At 44.3% G+C, this 17,502-nt stretch overlaps 1 protein-coding gene across 1 annotated transcript; it reads left to right on the top strand.

Annotated features, from left to right (window-relative positions):
* Positions 1 to 9,934: 9,934 nt before the first annotated feature.
* On the top strand, positions 9,935 to 13,372 carry LOC101937527 (cytochrome c oxidase assembly protein COX19). The gene is made up of 3 exons (XM_005289150.5): positions 9,935 to 10,150; positions 11,645 to 11,756; positions 12,754 to 13,372. Exons 1-3 carry the CDS (start codon positions 10,069 to 10,071, stop codon positions 12,839 to 12,841), a joined length of 282 nt encoding a protein of 93 aa, XP_005289207.1. The 5' UTR covers positions 9,935 to 10,068; the 3' UTR covers positions 12,842 to 13,372.
* Positions 13,373 to 17,502: the final 4,130 nt, after the last annotated feature.

Raw genomic sequence — 17,502 nt, 5'->3', positions numbered from 1 at the left:
GGTGCTTGGGGCGGCCGCTTGGGAGAGGGGCGGCAGGTCCAGGTATTCGGCCGCAATTCAGCGGACGGTCCCTCACTCCGGCTCGGAGTGAAGGACCTCCCGCCGAATTGCCGCCGCAGATCGCGATCGCAATCGCGGCCGCGGCTTTTTTTTTTTTTTTTGGTTTTGGCTGCTTGGGGCAGCCAAAACCCTGGAGCCGGCCCTGACCCTAGGAAGTGTGGACTCTGGTCAAGGTGTGCGGAAAGAAAGAGGGATGATATGGATGGGAAAATCACTCAGAAGATTTGTCAAGCCGTTATGCAAGCCGTCCTGAGTTTATTTCCTTTAATGGACTTTCCCAAAAGTACCCTTTTCTGACGGATGGAGCTCCCATTAGAGACGTGGTCTATGGTGGCCTGAAGATATGTGCTGATGGATCCTACTAACTCTGCTTTCTCCACAATATTAAGAATATGAGGAAACCACATGGACCCAGTTGGGTTCCAAATATTCATGTTTACTAATGATACACAAACATACAAAGTCTAGCTATTGCCCTGTTAGGGTTCTGGTGGCTTCTGCAATAGAAGATAGGGAGACCCACTAAAGGGGTCCCAAACTATTTTAAAGGATAGTACCTGATTCCTAACCACTACAGTTACATTCTGTAATTACACAGAGCCAAAGCCTTTCTCAGGCAAAACTCCCACTGACTTAAGAACCTGTAGTGTGATCCTTGGATAAGTGCAGACATAGCAGGGAATGATTATGTGAGAACTTTTGCCTTACACAATCTGCAAAGTAATTGGTCCTTAAATGCAAGAAGTATAGATGTTAGTCGTAGGAAAGATGAATATAAACTGTGTAGCATGTGACATGAATTGGAATTGTGGTATCACCCCGTACCTAAACCCCCTGTGTCTGGGTCTGGCCAGTCTGGGCGGAGAGCTGTCACATGCCTAACAGAGTCACCTGAGTGAAGAGTTGGATTCGAATGGAGTTTTTTGGACCCCCAGGGAGCTGGATGAAGTGTTCTTCCAGAACTGGGTAAGGTGTTCTGGATAAAGCTGAGTGGAAAGGCCTCAGAGGCAATCCAAACACATTGCTCCTCACTCTGCGAAGCTTCTTTTCCCCTCCACCATCACACGCTGGAAGGAGCATCAACCCCCAGGGACCAAATTTTACTGTGTGGACACATGCCATTTTATCTGCAGCTCAGGGAAATGATTCATGCATTTCTTGTAGAAACTGGGCCAATAGATTAAACATCCACACTTACCTAATTTCTGTGTGCTTGCCCTGAGAAGGACATATAATCCTCTAATCGGAGATAGGGTAATAACAACCACAATAATAGTAGGATAACGCAGAGGGAGAGAGCTATTATAAGGCTGTAATTCAATCAATGAATCCTGATAATGTAATAAACCAGGAGAGTGAACCTCAAGCAGCTCATACGCATCACAAGACTTTTCAGCCGAATTACAACCTGTAGTGATGCCTACCAGCCCATGCATTGTTATCTGAAATATATAAACCATGGGAACACCCTATTAAATGTTAACATTTTAAAAAGACTTTGGTGTGATAAAAAGCACGATGTTCTTTGCTGTTATAGATTTCTTTCACCTTGACAAATGCTGATGTGGGGGACGAGGGGGAAGCTCTCAAACCTTGGCCTCTTTCCATTTCCTGTAATGGTATATTCGCAGAGTATATGAGATCCCACCTGTGTCTCCCTCAGCTTCAGTGCCCCTGTTATTTATTTCTTAAAGGCATAAGTGACTAATATCCTAAGTATCTGACACATACTTTGTGGCACAAGCAAGTCATGTCATTTAACTGTCAAATCAGTCTGCGTAGAAAAGAAAGTCTTCAAAGTACTTTTGAAAATGATTATCTTAATGCGGATTTTCCAAGAACGCTAGCTGCATGTCCATGTTCTGTGCATCTGACAGTGGGAGTCATGATATATTGTGTGTGATGGCTCTGATAACTGGAAAAGCAAATGGGATTGGTAAATTGCCTCCCGCACTAGGCTCCATAGGGAAACAAAGCTGGACGCATGCAGATCCTGGGTTTGTAACAATCTTCCCATGTGCTTGCTGGCACCCCCTTCACAACATATCTCCCGCAAGAGCTCTGCTGCTTTCAGAACCATCAATCTTGCTCTTCATTCAGTCTCTCATAGCCACAAAGCAAACAGGAGATCCTGGGATTTCAGAACTGATGGGGATGCCCATTATAGTTTCTGTTTGTAGTATAAACCATTGTTACTGATGGTAGAGGTGCGACTTGTGAATCTTAATTTTTGCCAAGGAGAAAAGACATTTTTCTTTTGATTGTTAAGAGTTGGGAAGCGATTTTTGAGGAGGTCGAATTATGAAGAGTTTTTCTTCATGCTTTTGTGGACTCTGGGGAGACTGGAGAGTTCAAAGATCATGGGATATAGGATCTTTCATCTGCAGGTTGCCTATTTAAATGGTAGCAGCTCAGAATTGTACCAGGATGGTAGTAACTCAAAATAATAGTTATCTGAGATTCAGTCAGAATCTATGTGAAATGAGCTGATGGTCTCAGGCCACATTCTAACAGACAAATATCCATCTAGTCCAGTGGTTCCCAAACTGGGGTTCACAAAATGTTACAGGGGGTTCTCGGGGAAAAAATTCCCTAATGGCGGACAGAGCTGTCCTTAGGGACCCTGGGCAGAATGGGATCAGCAGCGCAGAGCTCCTGGACTTCCAAGAGCTCAGCAGATCAAAGCAAGCATCTCTATCACACTGAGGAGATTTAAACTTCAAGACTCCTTATAAGAAATGGAAAGGGGGGTGGATATTTTTTGATGTTTTAAAAATTAAATAGGCAGCTAGTATTGTTTTTAAAATTATTATCAAGAACAAGTTTAAGCTTTGTTGTAACAAGCGGTGTTTGCCTGGATTGCTCAAGACCTGAATGCTTGTGTAGGAGGAACTCTTTGAGTTGGCTTCTTAAATACCTTCCTGCTGTTTCATATCTGATACTCCTTGATGAAACCTAGGAGCCTTGTCTTATAACAGGCTTATTCAAAATGACACAAGCTACGAAAGTGAGAGCTTGGAAGTGTGTTGCCGTTTTCATAATGTAATAAAAATACTGTCACGATAAATGATAATTGATAATTCATAATAGTGCGTAATAAGCATGTCATAAAAACAAGATCTATGTTTCCAAGATCACTGCTTTTATAATTTATATTGAGGTCAAGGAGAATATCCCTGGAAATATTAATTTTTAGGAGGGGGTTCATGAGACTTGACATTTTAGTGAAAGGGGTTCACAGGTTGTTAAAGTTGGGGAACCACTGATCTAGTCAGATATTTCTTTACAGAGTTGAGTTCCTTGTGTTTGGATTCAGCAGTTTCTTCCTGGTCACCCCCCGTTGATAATGGAGACAGAGACAGGGATACAACCTGTATCTTAAATGCAGCTAAGACTTTGGTTCAATTGACTCGAAAAAATGTCCCTATGTGTGAGTCCATGCAGGGAAGGAGGGAGCATTCTTTAGTGGTTAGAATTGGGGGCTCAGGGTCAAAACCTCTCTTCCTGGCTCTGCAAATTCACTCACCATGTGACTTAGGGCAACTTTCTGCACATTCTGACTATTCTTTGTTGCTCTTTTCTCTCTTTCTCTTTCAATTCCTGGTGCTGCTTTGGCTGAATCTTGAGAGAGAATGATCCAGCATTCTCTCTAAGTTTGTACAGTGCCAAGCATAATAGGGCCCTGACCTGGTTGGCTTGTAGGCTGTAACACAAGACAAATGTTAAATAAGATGATAAAACATATCAGAAAGCCCCACTGAGAACCCTGAAGTAGCTGCAGTGTCAGGGCAAGGCCTAGGATTGAATGGCCATGGATTGCTCTTTCTCTGAGGGGTGTTCTCCAGATCGGCATTAGGGAACGCTGACAGTCTGTCACAGCTTGCCAGGGCTTTTTTTCTCAGCTTCTTCTTTTCATAAAGAATGAACATTAGTATCAAATTCATGTCTGATGTGTTTGTTCTTGTTCATTTGATTGCAAGCACGCATTTCCCGCGACTATTCCAAGATAAAGCCCTAAGGTCTTTAGGAGTTTTGCCCAAGCAGGGACTTCATGATCAGACCTACAAAATATTATCAGATTAAGTACCTGGTATTTTGAATCTCCGTACTGTAAGGCTATGTCCCTGCAATGGGATGTGCTAGTGACAGTCCTGGGATCAGTGCAAGATCTCACTGGGATCCAAGCTAATGGATTCCAGTTCAGGATTTGGGTTCTATATTGTACATGTGCTTGGTAGCTATAAAAGGGTATCATAGCTAACTCTAACTGGCTGAAACATGTATGCTTTCTGTGACACAGCGGCCCATTGGCCGTTCACTACTCTATGTCAGCAACTCGTCAGGCCTCATATACTATACCTCACACATTGTTGTAATCATAATCTGTATCTAAAAGGTATCATATAAGATATCATTGGAAAACTAATAACTAACTGATCATGAATATTCTTGTGTGATGTATGTATGGGCCGTGTACAACGAGTTATGAATATGTGCTAGAATTATGTTCCTAAAATTTGTTTGGCAAGCAATGCATAAGCACAGCCTGCCTTAGATAAAGGAAAGTGTATTTGATTGTCCAACCAGCCTGGTCATCAGGCAGACACAATGAAGGCACCTTTACGTAAAAGGTAAACAAATCCATCAACCCTACTGAGTGGGGGAGCCTCTTGCGGGGGTCTGAACCTCAGATGATAAGCAATTGAATCTACTAATTGTAAACACTATTACTGTATTATCAGGTAAGGTCCTTTATGAAAACTACTTACACACTGGTGATACATTTCACAATGATATTAATGTTTTAACGCTGTATGAGGAATTATGGATACTTAATGATATTATACTTTAAAGTCTGTGACCAAACATGGGGAGAAATGGGTTTTCTCCCAGAGAAGAAGGAAGTTAACCCATAAATGTAAACAAGATGGGACCAAAAAACAATGGAAGCCCCATTTACATATAAACCAGCCAGGGGATGGGAAGTCCATACGAAGCAAAGAACAGCTTTGGTCACAGTGAGTTTGGGAAGATATAATGAGAAAGAAGCATCCATCTTGGCATCCATCACTGGACAGACACAAGGGGACAGAGTTCTTGCAAGCTGAGAAAGATGGGTCCTTTAACCAAGAGGCTGAAGCCTCGGGAACTGAATATAGGTGAGAAACCTGCTTAGGCAAAGATCATTCACCTTGGAAGACAAGGGAAACCAGCACCTTGTACTTCTGTGGAAGATCTTGACTGAAAGAAAGTTATCCATTGCTTGGAAGAAAAAGATCGGTAAGAAATCTACCTTGAACTAAGGCAGTAGATTGTAAAGTCATAGCCACTGGAAAGTATATTTTACTTTTATTTGCTTTGTAACCTACTTGTATTTCTCCCTTTTACTTGAACTCACTTAAAACCTCTCGCTTTTTGTTAATAAACTTGTTTTATTTTTAATCTAAACCAACCAAGTGTTTTGTTTGAATTGAAGGGATTGTTAACTCCAGCTAAAGTAATAAACTGTATATTGGTCTCTTCAAATAGCAACAAACTTTATTACTTCTGAGTGTTCCAGAAGAGGGCTGGACACTTGAGGGCAGACGGTTTGGGGGAAATTTGGGACTAGGGGTGCATTGGGGTCACCTTACAAGTAGTAACCAAAGCTGGTGGAGAGCAGGGGGTGCTGTTGTGTTGTAGGCAGGCTGTTAGGGTCAGAGAGAGCTTAACCTGGGCTGCCCAGCACACAGATATTCAGGGAACTGCATGCTTGTCTGCTGGCTGTTGGTGTCCGGGTTGTGAGCCACGGTAGCAGAGTGTTTAAGGCACCTAGGGCAACAGGGCAGGTGGTGACAACCTCTCACAGGTCTGGGTTGAACCCCAAAATGTGACAATCTCCTAAATCTATGTCTGTACAACCATCAAATAAACACAATTCCTGGCAAAAAGTTTACTGAGCAATCTTTTTGTAAAAACAAGAACAATTTTTCAGTAGTATTGTGGGTTGTATAATCTAAAGAACAACACTAATTCAAGTAATGGGGAAATCTTTTACATGTGCAAAGTAATGTAAATTGAAAGGTGAAGGTCCAGATTTTCTAAAGTAACTAGTGTTTGGGGACCTTCGGTTTCTGGGTGGCCAACTTGAGGCATCAGAAAGTGGCCCGCTTTTCAGAAAACGTTGAGCACCTCTCCACATAAGGTGCTTTGAACTGAGAACCCCAAACTGGAGACACCCAAAGCATTAGTTGCTTTCAAAAATCTTGGCACTAATGTTCAATCGGTATCTTCTTATAGCACAGCTATTTTAGATCTTCTCAGCTCAGGGAATCTCACTTACCATATTTCTTGAAAGAGATAATGTGGGAAAAGCATTTAATTCAATATCATCTTGTTACTTTGCAGCATTACTTTTACAGAGAAGAAAGTATTGAAGGAATTAGTTAGCTTGATTTGCTCCTGGGTTGGCACTCCCTTTTTTTCACACTGCTTATCTAATTTTGGCTTCATTTTATACCCTTGGGAAAAATGAACCACTAAACTGCTTATATGCAATTCTAATACAATTGGTATCTTTACTGGAAACTCTAGAAGATACCTGCAATAAATAAATTAAGTAAACATAAACCAATAACCTCCTCTAGAACCAAGTTCAAGTTTGGGTCATTAAAAAGACTAACTGCCCTAAGTTAGATGGGGAATTATGTAGCAGGGGAACAAAACTTTTCAGGTGCAACCAAAAGACAGAGACATATTGTCCCCTGTTGATCAGGAAATAATTTCACAATGGGATCTTTCCCTTTGATCCCCCTTTCTCCACTTTCACTATGGGGAGTGCAGGGAGGCAGTAACCCAGCCCATTAAGCCTGGAGCCATGAAACATAATTCAGGCAGTTTGGTAAAATCAGATACTTTGATACGTCAATTAAAATCGTTCAGAAAAAGCAAAGCTTTTTGTCATGTGTTTATTCCTCTGAGGCCCAGGAGGCATCATGTTGCATATATTTATGAGAGAGAAACATCTCTCTTTTATTGCTAAGTATTATAATGAAGTCAAGTGGAAAAGTGCTATTTACTTTATAATAAAAACATCTATTGTTCATAGGCCTGGAAACATAATGATAAATAAAATCTCGTATTTCAAGCTGTGTAAAACAGTTGCTTATGTAATACAACTTTGTGTAATTTTCCATTTACAGTTTCAAGTATGGTAATAGGAAAGCAATCAAAGCATAAAGAAAAAGCACTTTAAATGGTGCTGCAGGTAATATTTCTGTAATAGTTTCTCTTAACAATTGCAACTGTTTTTCTTCACCCTGAAATGCTTTCTACTTATCTCACTCATTTAATTAAAAGAAAGTCAACAGATGAAAAACCTGCTTTAACCAAATCTGGGTTAAATCAACACCATTTTTCAGTTTTGTTTTAGAATGAGAGCTGAGAATGTTCATACAATACACAGCATGGCTGCCATTCCCAGGAGTTGCTGCTGGTGTATTTATTTGACTTTATTCATGTTCTGTAGAGATGGGCTCAATTCAAAACTTAAGATCCAAGCAGTCCTGAACTTTGAAAAAAGGCTGTCTAGTTATGAACTACATAATTTTGCCCCATCTCTAAGCATCTGTGCTGTTATCAACTAATCAGGCTACACAGCATAGTTTACAGCTTCTCCATCCTTCACTAGAAGGTATTAGCTCATTCATTTCTGAAGGTGAATTTTGTGCTGGGAAGACCCTGTGTAACACTGACAGACCCTGGTCATCAGCGGGTGGGATCCACTCTGGTACCTCTGCAGCTTAGTCCATGAGCCTCTACTGCATGAGCTAAAAGCCATATGGCTCTTAGCTAAGGCTGTAGAGCAGACTCATTAATCTCTCTCTAAGTGGTCGTCTTGGCACCACTAGATGGGACAGAACACCATACGCAGGAGGTGTGTGAGTTACACCTGCTCTTGGCATTAAATTGTGTGTGACTGAGCATGCTAAGGGTTTATGGAGGATGAGGAAGTATTTTGCTGTGGTACACACATCTTGGGTGAAATCTTGGCCTTACTGAAGTCAATGGCAAAATTCCCATTGACTCAATGGGGCCAGGATTTCACCCCTTGAAGTTTTTCAGAGCTTGACGGTTCCCTAGAGCAGAAGTTGTGTGTAACCTCTGCAGCCTTTTTCACAAGAACTTCAACTCTCAAATCCCTTTCTCTCAAAGGCTCTCAAAGCACTTCACCAGCGATTATATACTTATATTGCCTTGAAGGCAATTTTTTAAATTGAGTCCTCTTGATCTAATCCTGAGAGGAGGTGGTGCACAACTTAAATCAAGGGAAATGATGGGTGCTCAATACCTTTCAGGATCAGGCCCCCTTTTAGTAAATATGCCAGTTTGGAAAAGTACAGACAATAATAATAATACCGCTGATTCAGCAATTAGGTGGTTGGGTTGTTACATAAATTCTGTTGAGTTTTCTCCACTAACGAGCTGTTTGGACTAGTTTTTCCTTCATTCAGGCACTGGATTAATTAAAAAGGAGAAGTGCAAACAGATTATCTTGAGGCTTAAGAATTAGATAACTATCTCAGTATTTCAGCAAAAATCAGTTCCTCATTTTCCTTCCCTAAACACATTCTCCCTGGAATTTGTTCTCATCCGTTGGATTTGGAATAACAGCTGAGGAAGAGTATGGAGGCATATTAGGAAAATAACTGATTTTATGAAGAAGAAAAGGTTCATTTCACTGAGATTAATTGGAGCAAGGACAAGGGCATTCCTGGTCTATCAGGGTCCAAAGAAACTCCACCTACCCAATCGCCCCCTCAAGGCCGTCCTTAGGCATACGCAGCCTTACGCGGCTGCGTTAGGCACTAGAAAATCTGGGGCACCATTGGGACCAGGGACGGCCTTTTTGGGATGGGCAGCAGGGGCTGGTGCCAGGGGCAGCCCACCACAGTGGGCACCGTACACAGGCCTGGCCTGATGCTCCATGTGTGCCACAGCTATGCGGCCACGGCACTGGTTCCTCTCCGGACCAGCCCCCCGTCTGCTCTTGGCCGGTGGGCCCACATGAGTATAAAGGCCCAAATTCTGGTACCCTGATCAAAACTTGAGTGCTCCAGGATCAGTGCTTAAAGTAGCAGGATGGGAGGACACAGACTGGGCCAAAATCAATTAATCAATCGAGCCAGATTGTTGTGGTGCACTTTAAACCCTGTTTTTAGAGCCCTGCAAATCCGCCAATATCCGCTTTATAGCTGTGGACCATTTTTGCGGATCATGGATTGGATGCAGATACAAGTTTTGTATCCACACAGGGCTCTACCTGTTTTACCACCGCTGCTACTTACAGATTTTTCCAGACTGCTCTAAGCTGCCTAGGATAGCAGAGGGGCTGAGGGAGTGGAACTCTCTCCATAGTGTGAAAGAGCCCAGGGGGTACTAAGACAGGCCCTGGCTGTGGCTGGTGGGCAGTGAGCGCTCATGGGGAAGTGCAGAGAGGGACCAGGCGTGTGTGTTTGCATTCATATTGGTCCTAGGGGCCTCGTGCCCACAGTCCGGGAAGGAAGCAACACCACTGAGCCAACAAACTTCAGTGCCCATCCATGACATGAAGATGGAATGCTGGCGTTACCATGGTGACACAAGGCCTGGAGGTGCCATGGCAACACAGGGGCTGGCACCGCAGTGATGTCATTCTTGGCGCAGCCAGTGCTGATGTCACTGTTGGATGATGTCATTGCACAGTGGTGTTTCCACAGCAAGGCCATTGCCTTGGTGCCACTCTATGCTAGCAATGATGGGATGGGTTGATGGTGTTGCCATAGCGATGCAACCCGGCTCACTGGGCCTGGGGGTAGGAGCGCGGCCCTGCGGGGGCGGGGCCAGAAGCCTGGGAGAGCGGAAGGCTGGGCGGGCTCCCGCTCGATTCGTTCGGTACTCGCTGGCTCCGGCCTGACTCGGCGCTCGGCTAGTACAGCTACTCCTCCTGGGCCAGCCGCCGGACCCGGTAGAGACCCCGGTAGCGGCACCATGTCCACGGCCATGACCTTCGGGAGCAAGAGCTTCACGCCGCGGCCGCCGGACAAGGGCGCCTTCCCCCTGGATCACTTCGGTGCGCAGCGGGATCGGGCCCTTCCCCGCCCCCAGTGCCCCGGCCTGGAGCTAGTCTGCCCCCCCCCCCCCCACACACACACACCGCCCGGCAACCCCCCCGGGCAGCCCGCCCCGCCCCCGCCATCGAGTGACCCCCCCCCGGGCAGCCCGCCCCACCCCCTCTTCCGGGTGACCCCCTCCGCGCAGCCAGCCCCTCCCCCTCCGCAGGGTGACACCCCCCCCTGCGCATCCCGCCCCTCCCCCTCCGCCGGATGACCCCCGCCCCGCGCAGCCCGCCCCCTCCACTGAGTGATTCCCCCAGAGCAACCTACCTCAACCCGGTCCCCTAGTGCCCCCCTCGCCGAGCAGCCCGCCCCGCCCCCTCCGCCTCAGGCCCTGGTCCACTCCCCTCGGGTGACCCGCCATCACAGCTCTCTGGGGGCCTGCCCGGTCCTATGTGTAGGGCCCTACCAAATTCACAGTCATGAAAAACGTGCCCTGCACAGTGAAATCTGGTCTCTTCCCATGAAATCTGATCTTTTGTGGGCTTTTACTCTATACAATACAGATTTCACGGGGGAGACCAGTGTTTCTCAAAAGGGAGTTTCAGGGGGGTTACAAGGTTGTTTTAGGGGTGTCGTGGTATTGCCACCCTTACGTCTGTGCTGCTTTCAGAGCTCAGTAGCCAGAGAGTGGTGGATGTTGGCCGGGTACCCAGTTATGAAGGCAGTACCCCACCAGCAGCAGCGCAGAAGTAAGGGTAGCAGTACCGCAACCCCTGCTACAATAACCTTGTGACCCCCTCCCCCTCACAACTCCTTTTTGGTTCAGAACCCCTAAAATTACAACACTGTGAAATTTCAGATTTAAATAGCTGAAATGATGAAACTTGTGATTTTAAAAATCCTACCACCATGAAATTGACCAAAATGGACCGTGAATTCTGTAGGGCCCTACCTCTGTGGAACAAATTCACCACCCATGGGCCTGTACTGCCGATCCCCATTGACAGCGAGCGCAGTACTCAGCACTGCCAGCTCTCCTGACATTGCACATCTTGTGATACTAGCCATTCATCTCACAGCCCCAGCCCCTTGAGTTAGGTTTTCACATGAGAATCTCAGCTTTCACTGAAAAACAGAAACTCTCCAGCCTTCCTGGTTGCAGAGTAAAGCTTGAAAACAGGACCCCTGAAAGGCTCAAACACCAGAAGGCAAATAAGACCCTGAATTTGTTTGCCTTAAAAATCACAAGATTGTTATAAATTGTGTTTTGGGTGCTGATTCATGGTTCTTGACTGCATAGAGTTAACTGCTCACTCGTAATAGTTTGCAGGATCAGGTCCAGACTTTCATATAGGTTGGTCTGTGAACTCACAAACAGCTTGAGGGGGGCAGGGTCCAACCATACGCAGAGCTGCCCCTGTCTCCCTTACCATTTGTATCCGTGCTAGAACATCACTCCAGCTTTTTCTTTTTTCTTTAATTGTTTTTAAATTTGTTTTCTGTTCTAGGTGAATGTAAAGGATTTAAAGAGGCATTCATGAAGTGTCTGAGAGAGAATAGCTTTGAGAATGCTTTGTGCAGACAGGAATCAAAGGAATATTTAGAATGCAGAATGGAGAGGCAAGTAAATCTCTTATAAGCACTTGAGCAGATGAGTTTTCACTCCAGGCTCACTGGTGTGAGGCTGGCACATGTGTGCATCATTGCCAGAGTGTCGTTCTTTGAGTGCGTGACTGTATTCGCCTGTGATATTGCAGGTGACTGATTTTCCCTTTTTTTTCTTGTTGCTAGTTCCACTTGAAACAAAGGTGACCTTTTAAAGCTAGCTTCAGTGACCACACCCACTTTGGCTATCAGTAAGCATCAGAAGTGAATTCACATAGGCATTCACATAGTGCCTTTCTTGAGTCATGGAAGTATGAAAAGAGCACGTATCCCCTTTAGAAACAGACTTGGAGAACTCTAACAGCATTAGCTCAAATTTTAGTCATCACGGACTCAGACCTCTTGGAGGGCCGGTGTCACTGTGATATATAGCGAGTTCAGATGCACACAGCTCTTTCTTCTTGGGAACCAATTTTCTCTGACACCTCAATGACACTCGTCCTCACTGTGGATCACATCCATACCATGCTTAAAGTTAAAAAGTTAACCTGTTCCTGAGTTATTCAACTGGGGGGGGGGGGTATTGAAATTCTTTTTGAAGGGACATATAGTAAAATAGCGCTACTTTTCATAGACATGCAGCATTTCACACTTAGCAGTTTCTACAGCTATCTTGGAAAATCAGCCCTTACTCTTATTGTGCATTTCCAAGACTCAGCTCAATTCCTAAATAGCCAATTGTCTTGCAGTGTGGGATATTTAACACATTTCACTGGAAAAGCTCTGGCCAGACAACAGAGCATTTACTAGACATTGCTGTTCCTGAATTGATATCTTGTGAGGTGTTGGGAGCTTGAGGGAGATGGATAGGGGTATGCGGTTAGCAGCACTGTTGGACCCTTTAAAAGTAAATATTGTTTTAAGTGACATTACTGCTACTGAATTAGATATTCATATTGCTAAGTTGGTAACGAAGCTCATTTTGCAGCTTATGCTTTTTTTTTTTATTTAGGCAACTTATGGCTAAGGAACCATTGGAAAAATTGGGATTCAAAGACCTAATAGATGAGAAATCAGAAGCAAAGCATAAACAATTATAATGAAGAAAAGACAACTCTACCCATGTATGGAAATCATAACACTATTGTAGTACATATTGTACATTCTTTTTATATCTTAATATATTCTCTAAAGGGTTGGGGGAAATCAAAGCTCTTTATTCTAAAGTAAGAGCTCTGAAAGAATAAAAGTGCTTTCCTTAGAAAATAACATTATGTTAACTATTTCACAAGAAAAACAATATTTAGTTAATTTCTTAGCATAGGATTGCAGAGCAATAAGAAAAATTTGCATCAGAGAAAACAAATGCCATTTATCAAAGTGTTCTTATTCTGTTAGATAAGTAACTCTTTGAAATAACAAAGATCCTCCACTAAAAATGGATCTAAAAGGTAAAATCTCTTGTATGGGCAAATTGCATTATAAGATGAAAAAGCTGGTTTTACTAGTAGGAGACTCAGGCCTGCTTTCTCTTCTCTATTAATTACAAATGTAAGACAAGTGTTATTCTCTTCCGTATCTGTGTAACTGGACATCAAAACGTTATAATAAACTTAATTTTATTGTTGGAATCTCAAAATGTAGACTTGTTTTTAAAGGTGAACATGATGCAGATTTTAATAACTTGCTTACAGTACTGGTGCACAAATTAGCTGGAAATAGGATGCTTATATATATATATATATATGGAATCTCCATCTCTTGAGATATTTAAGAGTAGGTTAGATAAATGTCTATCAGGGATGGTCTAGATGGTATTTGGTCCTGCCATGCGGGCAGGGGACTGGACTCGATGACCTCTCGAGGTCCCTTCCAGTCCTAGAATCTATGAATCTATGAATATATATATATTCATAGATTCATAGATTCTAGGACTGGAAGGGACCTCGAGAGGTCATCGAGTCCAGTCCCCTGCCCGCATGGCAGGACCAAATACCATCTAGACCATCCCTGATAGACATTTATCTAACCTACTCTTAAATATCTCAAGAGATGGAGATTCCATATATATATATTTGTATTAAATTCACCTTCCTTTGGGGTTTTCCCTCTCCACTTATGTCCTGGTTGTGCAGCTTTTTTCTTTCACCACCATGAGAATGTTGCAGGTTGTTATCAATTTCTTACTCTAGTTATATCATACACACTAACTCCCTCTTTAACCAGTATACAAACATTCAACTGATTCTACTTTATAACAATGTATAGCTCCTTAATGGTGGAGTGTCTTTGCATGCTACAGCTTCCCTTGGATATCTCTATGGAGAAACCAGACTCTAGGCATGGACAGTATTTAGATGCACGTCTATAATAAAACATGAATTTGGGGCTAATTGAGAACCCCATGACATCAGCCAGGGTGTGGTTCTGTGTTGCTCCCCAAAAATGATACTTCATCTCTCGTCTTACATTCTGCATCTTTAAAAGCAAAACATGTATATTAAAAACAAGAGCAGAACAAAAGTTCTAAGCCTAGGAAAGAAAACATGCTTAAAAAATCAACTAGTGACATCACTTTGCTAACGTAATTCTGTAGGGGGTGCTCAGCTGTCATGGTGATGGGTATTACTACAAAACAATAATGGCAGGTCTACACTATTGCTTATGTTGCTCAGGGGTGTGAAAAGGACGCCCCCTGAGCGGCACGACCTAAGCACTGTCCACACCGGTGCTATGTCGGTAGGAGACGCTCTCTCGTGGAGGTGGAGTAATTATGCTGACAGGAGAGCGCTCTCCTCTCAGCATAGAGCAGGGGTGGCCAACCTCAGCCTGAGAAGGAGCCAGAATTTACCAATGTACATTGCCAAAGAGCCACAGTAATGTCAGCAGCCCCCCCCATCGGCTCCCCCACTCACCCCCCCACTCTCAGCACCTCGCACCCACCGGTAGCCCCACCGATCAGCACCTCCCCCTCCCTGCCTGCACCTCCCGACCAGCTGTTTCGTGGAGTGCAGGAGGCTCTAGGGGGGAGGAGCGAGGGCATGGCAGGCTCAGGTGAGGGGACAGGAAGGGGTGGAGTAGGGGTGGGGCCGGTGGCAAAGCCAGGGGTTGAGCAGTGAGCATCCCCTGGCACATTGGAAAGTTGGTGCCTGTAGCTCCAGCCCTGGAGTCGGTGCCTATGCAAGGAGCCTCATATTAACTTCTGAAGAGCTGCATGTGGCTCCGGAGCCACTCCTTGGCCACCCCTGGCATAGAGTGTCTTCACCAGGTGCAGCTTCATTGGTGCAATTGCAGCGTTCCTAGTGGAGACCTGCCCTAAGATAGATTTGCAATGAAATCTACATATTGGATCTGAGGCCTGGTTTATACTTAGGTCAACATAGCCTTGGTGCTTAGGAGTATGAAGAATCCATACTCCTGAGCGCTGTAGGTATGCCGAATTGACCCCCAGTGTAGATGCAGTTAATTCGACAGAAGAATGCTTCCGTCAATCTAGCTACTGTAGTTCAGGGAGGTGGATTTTCTACAGTGAGGAAACTCCTCTTCCGTCACTGTAGTCTGCGTGTGTACGCTACATGATTCGGGCAGCATAGCTGTGGTGCCATAGCTATGTTGCTATAGCGTGGACATGGCCTCTAAGAACTTCGTTGCTTCTGGTGGATTTCCACAGAGACAGAGCCATTTCTTATACTCAAAGGAAAATGAATCTTAGTCGATGCTGATATTTAATCCAAAAGTATGCACCAATAAGGTTTGGCCAGTCAGATGGCCATCTAGAAGTGGGTTTAAAATTCAAAAACAAAAAATCAGCCACAAAATCCTCTGTGCATACAAGTACCCCATGTAGCTCTTAGAAAGTAAGTAGTGTGGGGCAGGATTTGCTGTTGATCTGTCTGGGGATGAGCACAATATTGGTGCTAATCCAATAGTAATTCACTCTAGTTCTTGCTGGTCTTTCTCTTTAAGTTTACAGTCTGTATTTGATGCGTCTCACATTCTCTTTCTGCTACTCTTGTCGCATCTGTCTGTTTCTCTGGTTCTCTCTTGGATGTCCTACTCGACAGGTACACCTTGATGGATGGATGTGGCATACAAAACTACTTTGTTCCAACCTGATGCGATTTGAACAGACCCTCAACAGTCCAGAGGCGTCATTGTTTGGAAACAGACTTGCCCCTATATTTTTGTACTATTCTTTTTCACTGTTTAAATTATATCCTTTACTGAGATTAATACTTTTACAGAAAAGAAAGCAGAGATTTTTATTGCTGAAGCAGATATTAAAGGATTTTATATTAAACCACTGAATGAGAAATTTTCAGAGTAATAGTGTGAGAGAAAATAATTAAAATAATCTCCACTATCTTTAGAATAAAAAAATCAAATTTCATGCCTCTGTGCTCCCCGGATATTACAAGGGGAAGAGAATCCCTTGAGGTAATAAAGGAGCCCACTGGTGGTAGTGGAGTAAACCACATCTTTCTCCATGGTAGAGTTGGTTTTGTCTCTAGATCTTATCCTGAAAAGATAGTTACTCCATGACTTACTTTGTATTAGGAAAAACATGCATCAGATGCTGCTTCTATAACATGTGAGCAGGAGAAATAAAACTGTTACTAAATCCCTGGATGGTTGAATTGCATCTGATGAGCTGGAATGATAAAAGGTGCGTTATTTTAAACTTCTCAGGTTATTTGAGGTGGGGCATTTTTCTGATTTGTAATCCCTGAAACCCAAATCCTAAATCAACTTCAACAGGCGTGACAGGCCCCCCAAAAAACAGTTTAAACTGCTGTGAAGAAGGCCCAACAAAGTAGCCTTTGGGATGCTGCAAGTAAGTCTATAGTGGGTGTCTGACTGCAAAAGGGCTGTTGCTATGGGCAGGGGTGCCTGCCCAGCACCGATTGACTGGACTACAAAACCACTGAGGAATGTCACAGCATGCTGCATCCTTCAGCAGAGGAGTTGAGAATTTTGAGCCCCCCCCCCCCCATTGGATCCAATTTTCATTGCCCCAATCCACAAATTAATCTTGCCCTGCCTGTGCCGAAAGGTCAGTCAGCTCCCCAGTACCATCCCCCTTGGCCTAAGGCAGAGGGTTCTCTGTGGCCTGGGCTCTGTGGAGAGTAAGTGTCTGGGGAGGAGTGGAGGCACACATCCTCTGGCTCTGTGGTGATTACCTGGAGAAGGCAATATACTCTGGGGTGTAGTTCAGGGTTTAAGGTGGGCCCCAGGACAGCCGTGATGCGGGAAAGGTCTTGATACAGATGCTCCAGCGCAACTAAGGGGTGGGGGTGGGGGAGCTGGGCATTCTAAGTCCCTTCCCCATCACCATGGAACAATCTGGGTGCAGCCCTGCAAGTGGAACTTCCCAGAATTCTCTCTTTTCCCTACTCCCACAGGTCCTGCAGGAAGACCGGCTGATCCAGGCCATCCTTTGTCAGGCAAGTTCCTTTTAAACTTCAACTCTGCTTGTGGGATCAGGATTTGTGCCTCCTGGGTGTGCTTTAAAATGACACCTGCATTTAAACCAAAGCAAACTAATGAGCTAGTGGTTTATCTTCCTGTTTCTAGATCCAGGAGCAAGCCCCTCTTGTGGTAGGGTGTATTCTGGCAGGACAGCGGAGGGTTTGCTGTGTCTCAGGTTGACCGATCTCCCGTAGCAGTATGAGTTAACTTGCCATTCTTCTGCCCCTGGCAGAACCCTAACCCTAACCCTAGAGAAGCAAGGTCGATTCTGTGCCTCAACGTTGGCTCCATG

Source organism: Chrysemys picta, chromosome 10 (genome assembly GCF_011386835.1).
Source record: "Chrysemys picta bellii isolate R12L10 chromosome 10, ASM1138683v2, whole genome shotgun sequence".
Classification (NCBI taxonomy): domain Eukaryota; kingdom Metazoa; phylum Chordata; order Testudines; family Emydidae; genus Chrysemys; species Chrysemys picta.
The sequence above is the reverse complement of the archived record's forward strand: the minus strand, read 5'-3'. Positions and strand labels throughout refer to the sequence as shown.

What these genes read in the sequence shown, in the direction of transcription:
- LOC101937527 (XM_005289150.5), top strand. Translation starts at nt 10,069, where the DNA reads ATGTCCACGGCCATGACCTTCGGGAGCAAGAGCTTCACGCCGCGGCCG. An exon ending in CTTCCCCCTGGATCACTTCG is followed by an intron (nt 10,151 to 11,644) that starts GTGCGCAGCGGG and finishes TTTCTGTTCTAG; the next exon opens with GTGAATGTAAAGGATTTAAA. An exon ending in TTAGAATGCAGAATGGAGAG is followed by an intron (nt 11,757 to 12,753) that starts GCAAGTAAATCT and finishes TTTTTTATTTAG; the next exon opens with GCAACTTATGGCTAAGGAAC.